Source organism: Dendrobates tinctorius, unplaced genomic scaffold, assembly GCF_039654945.1.
Source record: "Dendrobates tinctorius isolate UK_male_01 unplaced genomic scaffold, ASM3965494v1 ptg000326l, whole genome shotgun sequence".
Taxonomy (NCBI): Eukaryota; Metazoa; Chordata; class Amphibia; order Anura; family Dendrobatidae; genus Dendrobates; species Dendrobates tinctorius.
The window spans coordinates 6,736,322-6,754,601 of record NW_027361993.1 but is presented as its reverse complement, the minus strand read 5'-3'; the positions used below and the strand labels follow the sequence as shown (position 1 = coordinate 6,754,601).

Below are 18,280 nucleotides of genomic sequence, written 5' to 3'. Positions count from 1 at the left end.
TCAACCTTCCCAAATCACAAAAATGTGAGCCGTCTTCTTCTGTCAAGTTATTAAAATTGCGATTAGCCATTTCTTAGTCCTGTGTTCCATCACAACAGCTTTCCTAGATGTCATGATCCCAGTGCGGGTTGGTCCCGCACGCTTGGGGTTAATGTCTGGAACCAGTGCTGGTGGACCTGCACTTCTGGGGTTAAATGTTATGATCTCAGTGCAGGCTCTTACCTGCACACCTGCGGCTTATTATTGTGTCCTCTCCTTGGTTCTGGGAAAGCTTTTTATAGCCTCAGGAAGCTCCAATCCCCGTCAGTTATACTTTCATCCTTGGCAGAGTGTGTTTGTGCTGTGTTTTTGTTTGCCTGATACTTTGGTTTCGGCTCGGTCTGTTCTCTGGATACTGCTTGTTGGATTCTGCTTGGTACCTTCTATGTCTGCTTGGCTTTGACCGCTGCCTGGCCCCGACTATCCGTTCTGTCTCATCCCTGGTACTTTACTGCTATCTCTGTGTATGACCCCCGTTTGTCTGACCTGAGCATTTCTGTAGTTGTGTCCTGCCGATCTCTGGCAGCAGGACGCTGAGCCCCGCCCCTTGCAGTCACATGACCGTAGGTCCTTCACTGCTTGCTAACTTCAGTGTCTCCAGGTCCTGTTTGCCTGAACTTCCCGGCCGTATCTGACCCCGGGCCCCCCTGCAGTGTGGGTGAGTCCCTGCTCAGCGGTGGCTGCATGCCGGCGCTGACAGGACCGTGACACTAGAGTCCTGAATGGGAAATCTGCCTAGCTCAGCATTAATACAGGAAAGTGATACTTCTTATCTCCCAGCTTTTCCTGAAAGCAAATATTGGCTAACTTCAGAATCTTATTTATAGTCTTCCATCATTTCTTTTCTTTCTATGCAGTATGCACTTTATAAAAAGATGACCCAAGCTGCAATCCTCATCCAGAGCAAGTTCAGAAGTTATTACGAGCAGAAGAAGTTCCAGCAGAGCCGGCGCGCTGCGGTGCTCATCCAGCAGTACTACAGGAGCTACAAAGAGTGCGGGCGAGTGCGACAAAAGCGTCGGACAGCTTCACTTGTGCAACAGAAACTCAGGTGAGAACTATTTTGGGTATATATGAATGGATATACAGGGTGGGCCAGGGTGGTCACCACCCATCTTGAAAAGTTTCCCCCCTCCCATATACTAATGCGCCACAAACAGGAAGTTGATTGTCACCAACCATTCCCATTTTATTTTGGTGAATCCATATAAACGGCCCACCCTGTAGGCAGAACATGAGCATTTTGTAGCACCTTTTTACATTAAAGGGAATGTACTGTCAGAAAAAAGCCTATTGTTAAAATCAGGTTTTTGTGTTGGGGCCACCATGTTCCGGCTCCACTCACTTTCTCATAACTGGGTAAAAATGCCAAAAATCACTAAATTTTTGCGCACCTTTGCATTGCGCCAAACATTGGCAGTTTGTCAAAGCTTTTTATCCCAGTGATTAATCGGAGCCATAATGCTTATTCTGCTTTACAGAAGACTTTTCAGCAGGATCATTATCATCACAGACAGGATTACAAGGACAACCTGCTGCCAAGGGCCACGATCATTCTATCATTTTGCCATTTTGTGTGGCCACCAACTTTCTGTATACAGTAGTTTCCACTTCAGAGTGAAGAAGTGTCGCACACTGCTCAGGAAAAGGGAAGGACAAGAACAAATAAAGTGGCGTGTACACAGACCTTGCCCGCCCAGACATCAGAAGATTAGGGTTCCTTCACTCCTTCTTTATATTCTTTATATACTTAATTGTAAAGTGCTGCGGAATATGTTGGCGCTATATAAATAAAAATTATTATTATTATTATATACATATTGTTAATTCATTGACTGTAATCAATGTAATGTAATATCACTGTTATAAGCCATCTGGGGTGGCTCAAGACACTGGTGGCAAGTATGAATTAATGGACCTCATAATTTTTATACACATGACCTTTAATTGGCCATATTGTCCCTCTACAGAAGCAGTCTCCTGACAAAAAAACAAGACCAAGCTGCTCGGAAGATTATGAGGTTTCTACGTCGCTGCCGTCACAGGTATGATATTTCCGCAGCAATGACTAAACGTCCCCTGATATGGATGTGCCTAATTACACACTATTATTTTACACCACCACCAGGACCTGTATACGGCGGCAGACACTTTGTTGGCTGATTCTTTCATTATTAGCGCACCGCTGTGAGGGCATAATATTTGATCTAGCTGTTCATAGATCAGCTGTGTAACTATAGAGAGCTGCTTTTAATATAAAGTCATCATTTGTGGCTGATGTGCATGGGGCTAAGTGCTCACACTGCATCTGTCCAAGGGGCCATAGGTAACGCTGGGGTGGGGTCCCCTGTTCTTGCCATTAGTGGGGTTCCACTGGTGAAATACTCACTGATCGAACATTTATCAGCTGTCCAAGTAATACATATTTTAGGATTAATAAATATACATAGTTTCTGCATTATATTTTAAAATAAAATATCTTAAAGGGATTGTCCATCACTGGAGATGTCATTTATTCCTACTTAAATACAGTACATGTATTTTGGGCTAAAAATCATTTTTTGAAATTGGGTTTCATTAAAAATTTTGCTCCTATAGCCTCTGTGTTGCACTACTTATTGCGGGCTGCAGATAGAGTTACCTGAGTATCTATCAGTGAGCTCATTCTGGCAGGCCAGTAGGGGAATATATCATTGTATTATCTGTCTTTTGTTGAGCTCTTTTCAGTTGATTAATGACCACAGACCACATCTGAGTTGAATGTGCAGCAAAATAAAGAGGCTGTAAAGGCACAACGATGCAAAAACTTTAATAGATTTTAGCCTAAAACACATGCATTTCAGTGTAAAAAGGAAATTGTCCCCAAGGGGGGATTACCCCTTTAAGTCATCTGCTTCTATAGAGCCATAGATATCTGATAGGTGCGGGTGTCACCTATTGTACCTGAGACTATGAAAAGAGGGCAAGTCAAGGACTGACATTTATTTTGGGATTCTCTTGTATCTGCAGCACTTATTGATGAACTTGGAAAGGTAAATTCCGCGCTTGGTTAAAGACTCCTGCAGAGTCATCATCCATCTCTATCCCAGTAAACTAGCTGCAAATATGAGCTCGTAAGACAAGTTAATTCTGAATATTTTTCATGCGCACGACTACAGTCCCGAAAAGGGTTTCAACGATGTGAGACAGAACAATGATACCGGGAAGTGTTGTGGGGGAGGGGAATAGATTGCAAATAACTGGAATGATAGGTGGATATTTCAGCCAAGAGCTCGGAGGATGGAGGGACTGTCATCATGCTAATGACCATGTCGGAAAAGCAATAGACAAAAGGCAAAGCAGATTTATGGCCGAATAAAGGAGTGGCATTTCTTGACTATAAAGGGGGTGACTGCTTTTGATGACAATGCTCAATAAAAAAAAAGGCTTTATTGTCATAAAAATGTGAAAGGTTTCTTCCACCCTACAGCTCTGATCTAATTAGCATATATATATAGAGAGAGAGTTATTTTCATCAAAAATTGTACAGTCGCGTGTGAGGAAATATAACTAATTCAGCATTATAGGAGCTAAGGTTAGAGGTAAGGGCTGTATCTAACAACAATCCTGCTGACTCTTTCCAGTGACAACCAGCAGAAGCTCTGGAGTATAATACAGGATGTAACTCAGGATCAGTACAGCATCAGTAATGTAATGTATGTACACAGTGACTGCACCAGCAGAATAGTGAGTGCAGCTCCGGAGTATAATACAGGATGTAACTCAGGATCAGTACAGGATCAGTAATGTAATGTATGTACACAGTGACTGCACCAGCAGAATAGTGAGTGCAGCTCCGGAGTATAATACAGGATGTAACTCAGGATCAGTACAGGATCAGTAATGTAATGTATGTACACAGTGACTGCACCAGCAGAATGGTGAGTGCAGCTCCGGAGTATAATACAGAATGTAACTCAGGATCAGTACAGGATCAGTAATGTAATGTATGTACACAGTGACTCCACCAGCAGAATAGTGAGTGCAGCTCCGGAGTATAATACAGAATGTAACTCAGGATCAGTAATGTAATGTATGCACACATTGACTGCACCAGCAGAATAGTGAGTGCAGCTCTGGAGTATAATACAGGATGTAACTCAGGATCAGTACAGGATCAGTAATGTAATGTATGTACACAGTGACTCCACCAGCAGAATAGTGAGTGCAGCTCCGGAGTATAATACAGAATGTAACTCAGGATCAGTAATGTAATGTATGCACACATTGACTGCACCAGCAGAATAGTGAGTGCAGCTCTGGAGTATAATACAGGATGTAACTCAGGATCAGTACAGGATCAGTAATGTAATGTATGTACACAGTGACTCCACCAGCAGAATAGTGAGTGCAGCTCTGGAGTATAATACAGGATGTAACTCAGGATCAGTACAGGATCAGTAATGTAATGTATGTACACAGTGACTCCACCAGCAGAATAGTGAGTGCAGCTCCGGAGTATAATACAGAATGTAACTCAGGATCAGTAATGTAATGTATGCACACATTGACTGCACCAGCAGAATAGTGAGTGCAGCTCTGGAGTATAATACAGGATGTAACTCAGGATCAGTACAGGATCAGTAATGTAATGTATGTATACAGTGACTGCACCAGCAGAATAGTGAGTGCAGCTATGGAGTATAATACAGGATGTAACTCAGGATCAGTACAGGATCAGTAATGTAATGTATGTACACAGTGACTGCACCAGCAGAATAGTGAGTGCAGCTCCAGAGTATAATACAGGATGTGACTCAGGATCAGTACAGGATCAGTAATGTAATGTATGTACACAGTGACTGCACCAGCAGAATAGTGAGCACAGCTCTGCGGTATAATACAGGATGTGACTCAGGTTCAGTACAGGATCAGTAATGTAATGTATGTACACAGTGACTGCACCAGCAGAATAGTGAGCGCAGCTCTGGAGTATAATACAGGATGTAACTCAGGATCAGTACAGGATCAGTAATGTAATGTATGTACACAGTGACTACACCAGCAGAATAGTGAGTGCAGCTCTGGGGTATAATACATGATGTAACTCAGGATCAGTACAGGATCAGTAATGTAATGTATGTACACAGTGACTGCACCAGCAGAATAGTGAGTGCAGTGCTGGCATATAATACAGGATGTAACTCAGGATCAGTAATGTAATGTATGTACACATTGACTGCACCAGCAGAATAGTGAGTGCAGCTCTGGAGGATAATACAGGATGTAACTCAGGATCAGTACAGGATCAGTAATGTAATGTATGTGCACAGTGACTCCACCAGCAGAATAGTGAGTGCAGCTCTGGAGTATAATACAGGATGTAACTCAGGATCAGTACAGGATAAGTAATGTAATGTATGTACACAGCGACTGCACCAGCAGAATAGTGAGTGCAGCTACGGTGTATAATACAGGATGTAACTCAGGATCAGTACAGGATCAGTAATGTAATGTATGTACACAGTGACTGCACCAGCAGAATAGTGAGTGCAGCTCTGGGGTATAATACAGGATGTAACTCAGGATCAGTACAGTATCAGTAATGTAATGTGTGTACACAGTGACTGCACCAGCAAAATAGTGAGTGCAGTGCTGGAATATAATACAGGATGTAACTCAGGATCAGTAATGTAATGTATGTACACATTGACTGCACCAGCAGAATAGTGAGTGCAGCTCTGGAGGATAATACAGGATGTAACTCAGGATCAGTACAGGATCAGTAATGTAATGTATGTACACAGTGACTGCACCAGCAGAATAGTGAGTGCAGCTCTGGAGTATAATACAGGATGTAACTCAGGATCAGTACAGGATCAGTAATGTAATGTATGTGCACAGTGACTCCACCAGCAGAATAGTGAGTGCAGCTCTGGAGTATAATACAGGATGTAACTCAGGATCAGTACAGGATAAGTAATGTAATGTATTTACACAGTGACTCCACCAGCAGAATAGTGAGTGCAGCTCTGGAGTATAATACAGGATGTAACTCAGGATCAGTACAGGATCAGTAATGTAATGTATGTACACAGTGACTGCACCAGCAGAATAGTGAGTGCAGCTACGGTGTATAATACAGGATGTAACTCAGGATCAGTACAGGATCAGTAATGTAATGTATTTACACAGTGACTCCACCAGCAGAATAGTGAGTGCAGCTCTGGAGTATAATACAGGATGAAACTCAGGATCAATACAGGATAAGTAATATAATGTATGTACACAGTGACTGCACCAGGAGAATAGTGAGTGCAGCTCTGGAGTATAATACAGGATGTAACTCAGGATCAGTACAGGATAAGTAATGTAATGTATGTACACAGTGACTTCACCAGCAGAATAGTGAGTGCAGCTCTGGGGTATAATACAGGATGTAACTCAGGATCAATACAGGATAAGTAATATAATGTATGTACACAGTGACTGCACCAGCAGAATAGTGAGTGCAGCTTTGGAGTATAATACAGGATGTAACTCAGGATCAGTACAGGATCAGTAATGTAATGTATACACACAGTGACTGCACCAGCAGAATAGTGAGTGCAGCTCTGGGGTATAATACAGGATGTAACTCAGGATCAGTAATGTAATGTATGTACACAGTGACTGCACCAGCAGAATAGTGAGTGCAGCTCTGGAGTATAATACAGGATGTAACTCAGGATCAGTAATGTAATGTATGTACACAGTGACTGCACCAGCAGAATAGTGAGTACAGCTCCGGAGTATAATACAGGATGTAACTGAGGATCAGTAATGTAATGTATGTACAAGTGACTGCACCAGCAGAATAGTGAGTGCAGCTCTGGACTCTAATACAAGATATATCTAAATGTGAGATAAGTGATATATTGGTTTACATTGTTTTCATTACATTGTAAAGTAGGTGCACCGTGCAGTACCGATTTTCCATTGACGTTGTCTACACCTGTTTATGAAAACTTGTTCTTTGGGTGAAGTTGGATTTTAGGAATCTATAGTTTGATGGATGTATTTGTTGTTTGTTCTCTTAATAGTGGAAACATTAATTGGCCATAATTATCTTTAAAAAGTTGTATCTTTCCAGTATCTGTATACAGTATACTTATCATGAAAATATTACTTTGGTACTCGTGACTTCTAGGAGAGGTATTATTCCATAAGGAAATGGATTTATTCAGCAGAAAACAGTATATCTGATTACATTAGAGAATATCCTCAGTTTGGAGATCATTTCCCTGACAATTTTGTGGCTCGTGATTTTTAGTCAATTGCAGTACCGTATTTCACCACTGACAACAGTAATAGTTTCCATAGACACAAATACAACAGCGCCCCCACATTTTGGTATAGAATAAATATCCCTTGGAAATGGACTTGGTATTGTTTTTCACTTAATATTCCTCTTGCTTTGTATGACACTATGCTATTTGTAGGTTTTAATTATCTGAAGTCTTTTGCTGACTATACAAAGCTCAATGCTGTTTAATATCACCCCATGCTATGAGGGTCTCCAAAGGATGGAATAGTGGGGGATCCAAAGACAAGTAGAAAACTTACTGGCCATAAGTGTAATCAGTCTGACTATGGTCAATCATCTACATCTGATCATAGAGAAGTTACTACTCAACAGACGCAAGTATTATTCAGCAGCAGGAGCCCCCTACTGGCCACCTACGCACCTCCACATCTTAAGGGTTACTACTACCTGACAGGGTTGCCACAAAGGATTCTTGTTTCAAAATAAACCTGGTTGCAGAAGTACCATTATTCTTCCGTTACTCAGATATCAAAGGTTATATTTCTGGAGAATAGCTCTTTTATAATTTATAGGTGGAAATCTAATATAGGTAGTTCGATAAAACTCACATTGCATTTTCTGATCATGCCATTATATTGTCAATAGTTGCTTTCAATCCAACTTGATCTGCAGCTTTAAATGACTTTGCGGGAAAATGAAGACAAATTATTACTGTAAATGTTGGTAAATTGTAATTTTCCAAAATATGAAAGTAAAAAAACTTTTTCCCAACTTATTTTATAACTTTTTTTCTTCTGATAACTCATCCATACTTGTTGCATAAAAATACTCCTAAATAGATCTTAATTCTGATGATGCCAACAGTGACATCACTGGAACCTCTGATAATAAAGAGGTTCGGAAATGAGATGTCACTGGTTCCTTGAAAACTGGATCCCTTGAGGTAAGTATTGATTGTTCTCTTCCATGGGTCGGTAACTGGAGGAAAGATATTATGTTGTGCACTGTCATCACTAATAAATGCAGCGTTTGTTGTGTAATAAGTTGGCTTATTTGGAGAATTACCATCTTGTGTATCCTTCACTACTGTATAATGTAACTTGTGATCTTCTGGAATCGGGAAATGCCTGATAACAGATGAATAAAATGTCTGTCCAAGATCTATCTATATATGAGTTCTCTTTCAGTTACGCGCCTTTTGCTAATAGCTGTCTGCTATTGTTTTGCTATCTAAAGCCCTCTGGTGGACCATAGACTGTTCAAAAGGGTGAGTTTAGTTTTTGCAAGTCAAGATTCTCTCTTGCGTTCCTAACCCGTTGCTTTGTGCTTGCTTGCATGGGGCCGCAGCTGAGAGATGTCTGCAAGATACACATCCATTCAATACAGAAACAATAGAATTAATTCTATTGCATTTTCTGATCCAGAACCTTTATTTTTATAGTAGCACATGGGTATGCCAATAGTAGACTTTGCATGACTCTGTCCATGAGACCTTAAAGAACCATCACTGGGCATGCTTAGAAAGTGGTGGCAGGAACCAGCAGAAGGTGCCTGTTTCTGCCTTTCCAGAACACTTAGGTTTGCACTTTTCTCTCAACCATCGATAAAACATTTTGCCTGTTTACCTAAGTACAACATACCGTAGACTGATGAGGATACTCATAAATAAGCAAGAATGTATGTAATTAAAAGGGATATTCCAATTTCTACAAGTTATATAGTTATATTTTAGTGGGGTTTTGTTTTTAAGTCTGTCTTTTTGCTTGACCTTCATGGTGGTCCTCAACAGGTAAGGTTCTAGTATTCAAGAGTCGGGAAAATGTCATCGCTGATTGGGTTTATAAATAACTCATAATACCTAACTACATGACAATGAGATTTACGAGTCCCGATCACCAGCCTGGAGATGCCCCAGATGGGTGATTTTTCCATATAACACCTATTAAAAAAGAGGTCTTAATTGTCCATAATATCCAACCAAAGGACCTGACTTTCTAGCAAAAATAGGATCTGAACTTCTGAGTTATAGAATCCCTGCATGCAGATCCCACAACCCTCTGAGACCATCCTCACTGTGAAAGCATGAGATGTGGAGATCTTGCCCTCTGCACTAACCCAAGGATGCCGCACACTTTACTGAGCTGTTACCGAACGTTAACATCAGCTGAACGGTTATTGTCCAGCGACAGGTTAGTAAAGTATGTGGCAGCACTGGGTTAAATCAGAGAGCAAGATCTCAAGAGATGTCTGTTCTTTTACCAAGAGGGTCTTGAACTTAATAGACATTAGGGACACATGGCACCTCTTTTGTTAAAGGGAGTATTTCAACAAGTTTTTTTATGGAATCTGACAGCAACTTGATATAGAGGCTGAAACCCTCATTCCAGCAATGTATAACTTACTTGACTGCTTGATGCAGTCTTAGTAAAATCCCTGTTTTCTTTGCTGTAGATTTAGCAGTACTATGACTGCTGAGCTGTGTATAACCACGCCCACACCATTGATTGGCTGCTTCGTGTGGACACTGTACAAGCTGCTAATCATGTGGTGGGTTGCACACATTAACTGGACTATCTGGCACGTGACACCTAGTCCTCTTATGATACGCTCCTGCTGTTAAAACACTGATTGTGCTAAAACTACAGCAAGCTACTGAACAAGTGACATATCGCTGCATCAGGCTCTCTACCCCTACCTTATGCTGCTCTCAGAATAAATAGCAAAAACCTGCTCACAGATTCCCTTAAATAGGTGTGGTTTAGGAAAAAGATCACCAATTTTTTTCTTTAAATAAAAAGGGCAATTCTAGAGTGGTAATATGTACTCTTCAAATGGATTTTTACTCTATTCAAAATTAAATCTTTAGGTTTAATGGGTTATGGCAAAAACCTGAGAAGTTCCAAGAATAGTCCCCACTTTTTGGTTGCTACCAAGATCTACTCAGTGGAGGACAACTGTTGAGAAAGAATATGAACTGTAGAAATTGGAATACCCCTTTAAAAAGCACTCGCCACCTTTACACAGTGGAGACAACCTTTTGGAGGGCCGAGTTGATGTTCAAGAGATGATAAGTTATCATTGATAACTTTCAAGCCTATGGACATGGTGTGATACTGCTTGATGGGATTGGAGTGCAGTTTCGTAGTGAATGTGGATTTCCTCTGAACAGTCCCATCTCAAACTCATCAATGCAGTCTGTAAGTGACCTCACACTTTGGGTGGACTATGTGGTAAGCACATGAGGATCTCACATTATGTGACATCACCGCAAGGGACAGTGACTTCAACATTACCACACCCGCGGCTTACACGTAGATCAATAAGGGTCATTTCCAACTGCATGCCCATAGATGATCCAATAAGTCTTGATAAGATGGCTATGGGTCATTGAATCGTCTGAGGTGGCAACTGTCATGGCATGTGTGGTCACCTGGAACCTCTGAGTCCTAATGGTTATTAAGTCAGGCCTTATGCATAAGGTGTAGGCTCCTACATTTAACATTGGCTCATCCCTCTAAATGTCTGCCTCCACTTTGGATATATAAAAGGTGCTTTTCAACTTTTTTTGGTCAAAATACTCAATGCATATTTTTTTCTTCTTACTAGAGTATATTGCCAAGTCTCATCTCTGGTTGCATGCCTGTTATATTTTATTATTTTTTTTTATTTATTCCATGGTTTCTTAAAAAAATATAATGTTGTGTAGCATTAGAGGTTTTTAATTTAGACATAAAAGAGTACCATAAAGAATTGTATGTTCCAAGAAAGTAATTGAAGGACATTTTGCATTCATAGAAATTCAGACATATTATCCAATTGTGCAGCAGAAGCTGCTGTTTCAATTTTTTCCTTTAGTACAAATCATTATTGTCTCCTTCCGCCACCGTAAAAGTTTAGAGGTCTCTGATGTCCTTAAAAGTCTGATTCACACCCATCATACATCCTCCAAGGACCACTATGTACAGACCCCTAGTGATGTGTTTATTCACTATAGGTGTAAGGATATAGGTAAAGGATGTGCTGTACTGAAAATGGTTCATAATTGCGTTAGCAAAATCCTTCATACATTTCATATTATTCTGCTGGCTTCAGTAAGTGAAGAACTGTACCACTAAACCTTTTGTGAAACTGGACAATGCAGTGTCCACATTGTCTACACTCTCTAGATATCTGGGTAACAATGAAAAATGGGTAACAATTAATTTATCAACAGTGACACCTAGAGTATACGTGTGGTACTACACTGCTGATAACTGAAACGACCCAAGAAGAAAAAGCAGTCAAAAATCCATAAAACATAATTTTTATTAAATATGTAAAATATTATATAAGGACATACAGTGTGTGGTGGGGGAAACAGAAATAAAGAGCATAATGGTCAACAACAGAGACCAGCCACACTGCAAGCATCGCTCCAAGAATAAACGTATTATGATAAACAAAATAGCAAAAGTCAGACAGGGAAAAGAATGGACCGACCCCACTGCCACCACTGCTTCCAGGTATAACTAGTTACTTTTGCTCTTGTTTCTGATGCTTTACATAGCATCAGTTATGGATGTCATGAGTCTTTCATGGGCAGGGTAGTGTGCCATGGAATAGGATACCATCCTGTGGCTATATGGTGATGTTTTAATACACTCCTTGCCATAACAATATGTGCCATTCTTTTCCCTGTCTGACTTTTGCTATTTTGTTTATCATAATACGTTTATTCTTGGAGCGATGCTTGCAGTGTGGCTGGTCTCTGTTGTTGACCATTATGCTCTTTATTTCTGTTTCCCCCACCACACACTGTATGTCCTTATATAATATTTTACATATTTAATAAAAATTATGTTTTATGGATTTTTGACTGCTTTTTCTTCTTGGGTAGCTTCTATTGAATGTGCAGTGTCCTCTTTATTGGATTGTCCTTTTATGTGGATCATGATATATAATATATATTATTGATCACAATTTATGGCCGTTTAGTCTTACACTTTCCGGCATCCACAGTACTATGTCTTCTCCCTACTCATTCTATGATAACTGAAACGGAGGAAAAAATTGCTAATAATTATCCAGTGGTTCACATTGAGTTAAATAAAGCCAGAATAAGTATTTAAAAAATGCAAACAATACAATTGTGGATTTATTAAGAAATATGACATCTTCATATGTTTTTGTAATTAGCAGATGAAAATGTTTGTAAAAATTAACACTACAGATCATACAGAATCATTATGTTATGCTTAGTGCTGGGCAGGAGGAGATGGAGCAGGAAACAGGGATTCTCTTTCTTGTTCTTTTGTTGTTGTTCTTTATATCCCTGTGTCATGCTTCCCTCAGGTAGTCCATAGAAAAGAAAGTGGATAGGCACATTCCATCCCGTGCAAAATAATCCTTTATTGTGGCATCAAGTTACCAACAGCAGGCAGCTAAAACCATGGAGCAAGTACAGACAACGATTGTTTCGCGCTTACATTGCGCTTCAACAGGTGACCTGTTGAAGCGCAATGTAAGCACAAAACGATCGTCGATTATTTTGCACGGGACGGAATGTGCCTATCCACTTTCTTCTCTATGGATATACAGACTATTTTCCTTGGAAGTGTCACCCGTGTTCCCTGATGTGTGTGCAGCTTCATTAACCCGAGGTCATACAGCTGTGCCTTTGTTCTGCTTTTTCTCTTTGCTCAGGTAGGTTTACCATAGGTATACCACTTTGGGCACCTAAATACTAAATATGGCTTAAGTTTTTAGACAATGCACCAAATTTACTAAAGTGGCTCATGCTTGATTAATTTGGTGCATCTTTAGGCGCTGTAAGTCAGAAACATGTAAAAAGCATATATTAAAGATGGTGCAAGTATGTTAGACAGTAAATTAGCTCCATTGTGTTCTTTAAGAGTTTTCAAAATTGTGTGTATAAATGGAAAGACAATGTCATAGATATGTCTCAAACTGTATCTGTACTTCTGTGACTTAAACAAGAGTCTTGTGTCTGGAAACCTGGACAGACTTCTTTTAGAAAAAGCAATTGTTATCAATCAAATAAATTTAAAAAATTTGCTAAATCCAAAAGTTAAAGAATAGCAAAATACACGTTACAAAATAAGAATATTTACAAAATAAAAAAAATATATTGAAAAGTAAGAGAATATTTTGCGACTTGCTCACTTCCCTGTGTGCTGTCATTCTTAGCATTCCAGGACTTATCTTGGAGTAAAAATAAAATTAAGAAGTGGAGGGGAGGGGAGCAAGGTGCCTCCCCTGTCAGACACTGGTAGAGACTGATATAAAATGAAAATGTAACAACTTTTCAAAAATCTCACAGTGTTCGATAAATGTAAAAGTTGCCATAAGTTGTTTACGTCTGTGTTCGGTTCTGAGAGTACCAGCTGTACACTTTTTGTCTTTGCTTTACATTAGATGTGGATCAGAGGAGACCGCTTAATCTTTTGCCATCATGGGGCATATTTATTTAACTATACTAGATATTTGCATAAAATATTAACAAAAAATAGTAGAGTTTTTAGGTATTTAGTGTGTAATAGATGTTTATTTGCACAAGGAATAAAGCACCTACTTCCTCACACTTGCATAGAATGAACCATACTTGCATATATTATATTACATAACCACTGCAAGTTATATGCTATATTATTAAGTAACCTAACAATATACCATTACATTCAAATGTGCAAAGAAATATATTCTCAAATCATCTAATGTCATAAATGGTAAAAAAAAAAAAACACAATTTCAAAAGTATGACAAAATTCATTATTATTCCATACATTTTTCATAATTACCTACATCAGTGTAAAACTGGTATATTTAAATCCCTTCTATAGTCTTGCCCTTGGTATGAAAAAAGGAGTGGGATCAACCAATTTTGGTGAGGGTATTTTGCAAACACATTTGTTGGTTTTGTTTGCAGAAAAATGGGACAGTCCTGGCAAATTGGAAACTTTTGGTGGCCATCTTTTAAAGGGGTTGTCCAGGCTTGAGGTTAATGTCTGCAGTCGCTCTATGTGATTGCAGACTTGTTAATCCTCACATTGTGCATAGTGTGCACTGTCAGGATTCTCCTGTATGTGATTTACATGCCAACTAGACGTGGGCGACCTCACTCAATGCAAGTGTATTTAGGAAAGCGGTAGATGTCTAGTCTGAATGTAGCTGGTAGCATGCATATCACATAGTTGCGGTCACATGAATGCCCACACCCAGAGCAGGAGAATCCTAAAAGTGTGCACTGTGTGCCCTATGAGGTTCACAAGTCTGTAGTCACATAGAATGACAGCAGACTTGAACCCCAAGCCTGGAAAACCCCTTTAAGGACTAGTTAGCTAATGAAAGCAGGATTTCTATATAGGACCTCACTTAGTAAAACTTTTACCTCTGTGGGGCATGGAGGTCCACATTTTGAAGTCCGCAAAAAAATTCCTAGCCCAGCCGGCATACTGTTGCTTTTCAGACATCAAAGTCTTTGAGTGGGCCCAAGTAGGAAATTGTCAAAAGTCACATTTTTAAAACTGCTGACATTATATTAGTTACCAAAAAGTTATCTATGATTTTGTTCAATGCCGGTCTCCTAAAATGTATTCTCAGAGCCAGGATCATACATACTCAGCTAGGGAAGCTCTGCTAATTGGAAGAATTAATGATAGTGATTGCAGCGGTAATACACAAAATCAAGAGCCCAAGTAATTAATGGAAATTGGTTGAAGTAACTGGAGCAGGCACTGAATGTTACCGCCTTCTTTTCAGATAAATGAAATCTAACTATGTGTCACACAGGACTAGGGGTGGGCGGCTTATTGTGTTGAAGCATCAGAAAAAATTTCTGGGAAAGTTTTAAATATTTGTTTTCAGAAGTAGGAGCGTCTGGAGATTTAGTGGGACCCTTTACACAGCTGTATTATGGCTTTATAAAATTCTGAGATTGTATAGAGCCATATTACATTTGTGGGCGTGTGCCCTAACTACTCACCTTCCGCTGTATCATTCTTTGGCGTTCATTTCTGTTCCTATATGGGTGTCCGTGCCTGGTGATACGGCTCAGCCCCGCTCACTGTGCTGTATTAATACCATCAAAGTCACATGTACAGATGCACTACTGTACCTTTAAAAACACTGACAGTGCTGAGGCTCCCCAAAAAGTGCTCCTACCCTTATCAACATCTCCTTTAATGTTGGGAGTTATTAAGGAACGTCTGATGAGAATATGGAATAACTTCATAGAGGAGAATGAGACAAGGGGTAAATAATTTTTTTATGATTTTTGAGGGGGAAATGTTGCACTAGAACCCTAACTTTTAGAAGGGATTTACAGTTTCTGGGAATCTGTCACCAGGTTTCTGGCACCCTAACTGAGACCCTGATTCCAGAGATGTATAACTTACTTAACTGCGTGTTGCAGTTTTCATTTAAAAGTTATTTCTCTGCTGCAGATCTGGCAGTTCTCTTAATGCTGAGCTCTGTATAACCCACACCACTGATTGGCAGCTTTCTGTGTACACTAATAAAACAAAAAAATGGAGTTCCATACAAGAAATTGTAAAAAATTAATAATTTTTTTATTATTCCATCAAGTGACATGAATGTATAAAAACAATTAATAGAAAAAAACCTAAAGAAATATGCATGAACCCAGGGCACACAATAGGGTAATATAGTAATGTAGTAAAAAATATGGCAAATAAGAAAACCGCAATATCAATATAAGATACAATTTCCCACCATATCTATCTACAACATAAACCCCTCAAAAACAGACAAATGCTTTTGCTCATAAAGCCTGGAATGCCTCCAGTGTGTATAACGTCAGAGCGCTGTTAAGAGGAAATGGTAAAATGCTGTGCAAAAAGTGCTTTCAGTGCTTACTTATAAAGTATGCTGCTATAGTGCCCCGGAGCCATGTGCCGCCCCTGATGCGCGTTTCGCGTTTGCTTTATCAAATGCTGCCAATCAGTGGTGAGGGCGGGGTTATACAGAGCTCATAAAAATGAAGGACTACATGACAGCAGGTTTACCAGTCCTCTAATGCTAATCTCCTGATGATAAAAGAGTTATTTTATCAAACCTACAGCAAGCAGCCCAGTATCACACTGCTGGAATTAGGGACTCTGTTTCTACCTTTAGCAAATTAGCAGATTAGGTGACAAAAACTTGGTGATATGGGTCGCCCTCCCAGGGCCGTGGGGTACTCGGTACCGGGCCAGTATCAGCGGGATGTGTCACAGCAGCGGTGACCCGGACCGTGGCCCTGGGCGCCAAGTAATGGGGAAATTAGAATGGTGGTGGAATGTAGTTACATGAATAGTTCGTGACACCACCTGTGGTGTTCGGCAAGTGAGATGTTAAGCCGACGCCGCTTGCAGATCCTCTGGGGCTGGTGGTGTGGTGCAGCCAAGATGGTGAAGCTTCCCACAGGTGAAGCTATAGCCCCAGGGCAGTGTAGATGTGGAGTTAGAGAAGAGGCACAAGCAGTGTCGAAGCTGGTACCCAGATGTAGCAGTGCTGGGTGTGTTGACGCAAGAATCAATTGAGGACACCAGGACTTGTAGATCCAAAGCTTTACTCACAGTCTGTAGTACACACAGGTGTCTGCCTCCGTACTGTGTCCTCTGGGTCAGAGGCTTAATCAACCTCCAGGTCAGATGGAATGCTCCCTTCCAACGCTCTGCCAACATGTACCTTTCTGAACGTCTCCTCTTATAGCGCCTTTAAGTGTGAAGATCTCCTAGTACTGAGTTATACTGGAGTTCCTCCTGACAGATGTTCCCAAGAACTCTACATGTACGGCAGACAGCTGTAGCCTGCTTCGGGGACTCCTCACTCCTGAGTCCCGGCTCACTATCCAAGTGGCTGTTGTGCCCCCAAGTCTTAGATGGGAGTAGTGCATTTACAGCCCACTACTCCACCGGTGTCTGCTGCAGGACCATTAGCATCAATACAACCTCGGGGACCGGGCCTCGGCCTTGCGCTTAGAACTTCTAGGCAGGGTTCTCTCCAAACCCACGTCCTCTGTTCCCTTTTACTCCTTCGTTCCGTACTAATCTCTCTCTCTTATGGAAGATCAGGTTTCAGTTCAATGTCTTTCTCCTTCTTTCCTTTCCCGTGCCAGCAGACTCAGGTCACTGAGGTCTGCTGCAGCACCTCCTTCCTCCATCCCTCTCTCAGGGATCTTCATTCCTCACTCCTCTCTGAGTGGCTTCCTCTCCCAGACTGACCTGTAATCCTAAACATTCCCGCTCTTTTATGTATTCTCAACTCCACCCGCCTCCCAGCACGTTTCGTGTTCCAAGCAGGGAGCCACCAAAGGTGCTCTGCTACACTCCAAGCAGGGAGCCTCAATGTGGCTCTGCCGAACTACTCTGTTGTGTGGGGTGCGAGTGTTGGAGTGTGGTCAGGAGCCTCCATCTTACCTGGATGGTGGGGCACCACACCTCAGGAGGAGGTGCAGTACCTCTGTGACAACCGAGCCTCAGGGGCACCACATACCCCCTCCGTTAAACGCACCACGTCCGCGGGCTGCAAGGCAAACAAAGTTGACAGCACAGGAACATACACATTTTTGTAATGCTGAATAAACATGTCTTTTACTAAACTTCCCACTGTGGGAGGCACTCATTCTTGAACGTTGCAAACAATTCTTAATTAACTATCTAAAATCTTAAGTCAAAAGTGCAATTTTTTTTTAATACAATACGTAATTCAAAGTGCTATTGTCTGTTACTCACTATCACTTCAATATTCTTCATCAACACATTTCTTTCCATCTTTAGTGCACATTTTCTACTTTCTTTTAACTCTGAGTGACAACCGTGGTGCCTGGTTCATCACCTACATTTCCTATTCTTTATTCAAACCTCTCATCTCTCTGTCAAAACATTCCTAATTCTATATAAAAGCCATTTCCTAGTTACCAATACTCTCATAAGACACATCATTATCAAATACTTC

At 40.6% G+C, this 18,280-nt stretch overlaps 1 protein-coding gene across 6 annotated transcripts in view; it reads left to right on the top strand.

Annotated features, from left to right (window-relative positions):
- The window catches only part of CAMTA1 (calmodulin binding transcription activator 1), a 2,204,257-nt gene that overhangs the window by 2,153,075 nt on the left and 32,902 nt on the right, over nucleotides 1-18,280 (top strand). For 5 of the 6 annotated variants that reach the window (XM_073561724.1, XM_073561725.1, XM_073561727.1 and 2 more), the window contains 3 exons: nucleotides 897-1,090; nucleotides 2,010-2,084; nucleotides 8,561-8,591. In XM_073561724.1, coding sequence (XP_073417825.1) covers nucleotides 897-1,090; nucleotides 2,010-2,084; nucleotides 8,561-8,591 — 300 coding nt within the window. The remainder of the gene's footprint in view (nucleotides 1-896; nucleotides 1,091-2,009; nucleotides 2,085-8,560; nucleotides 8,592-18,280) is intronic. The other variant, XM_073561726.1, reaches the window with a different exon arrangement.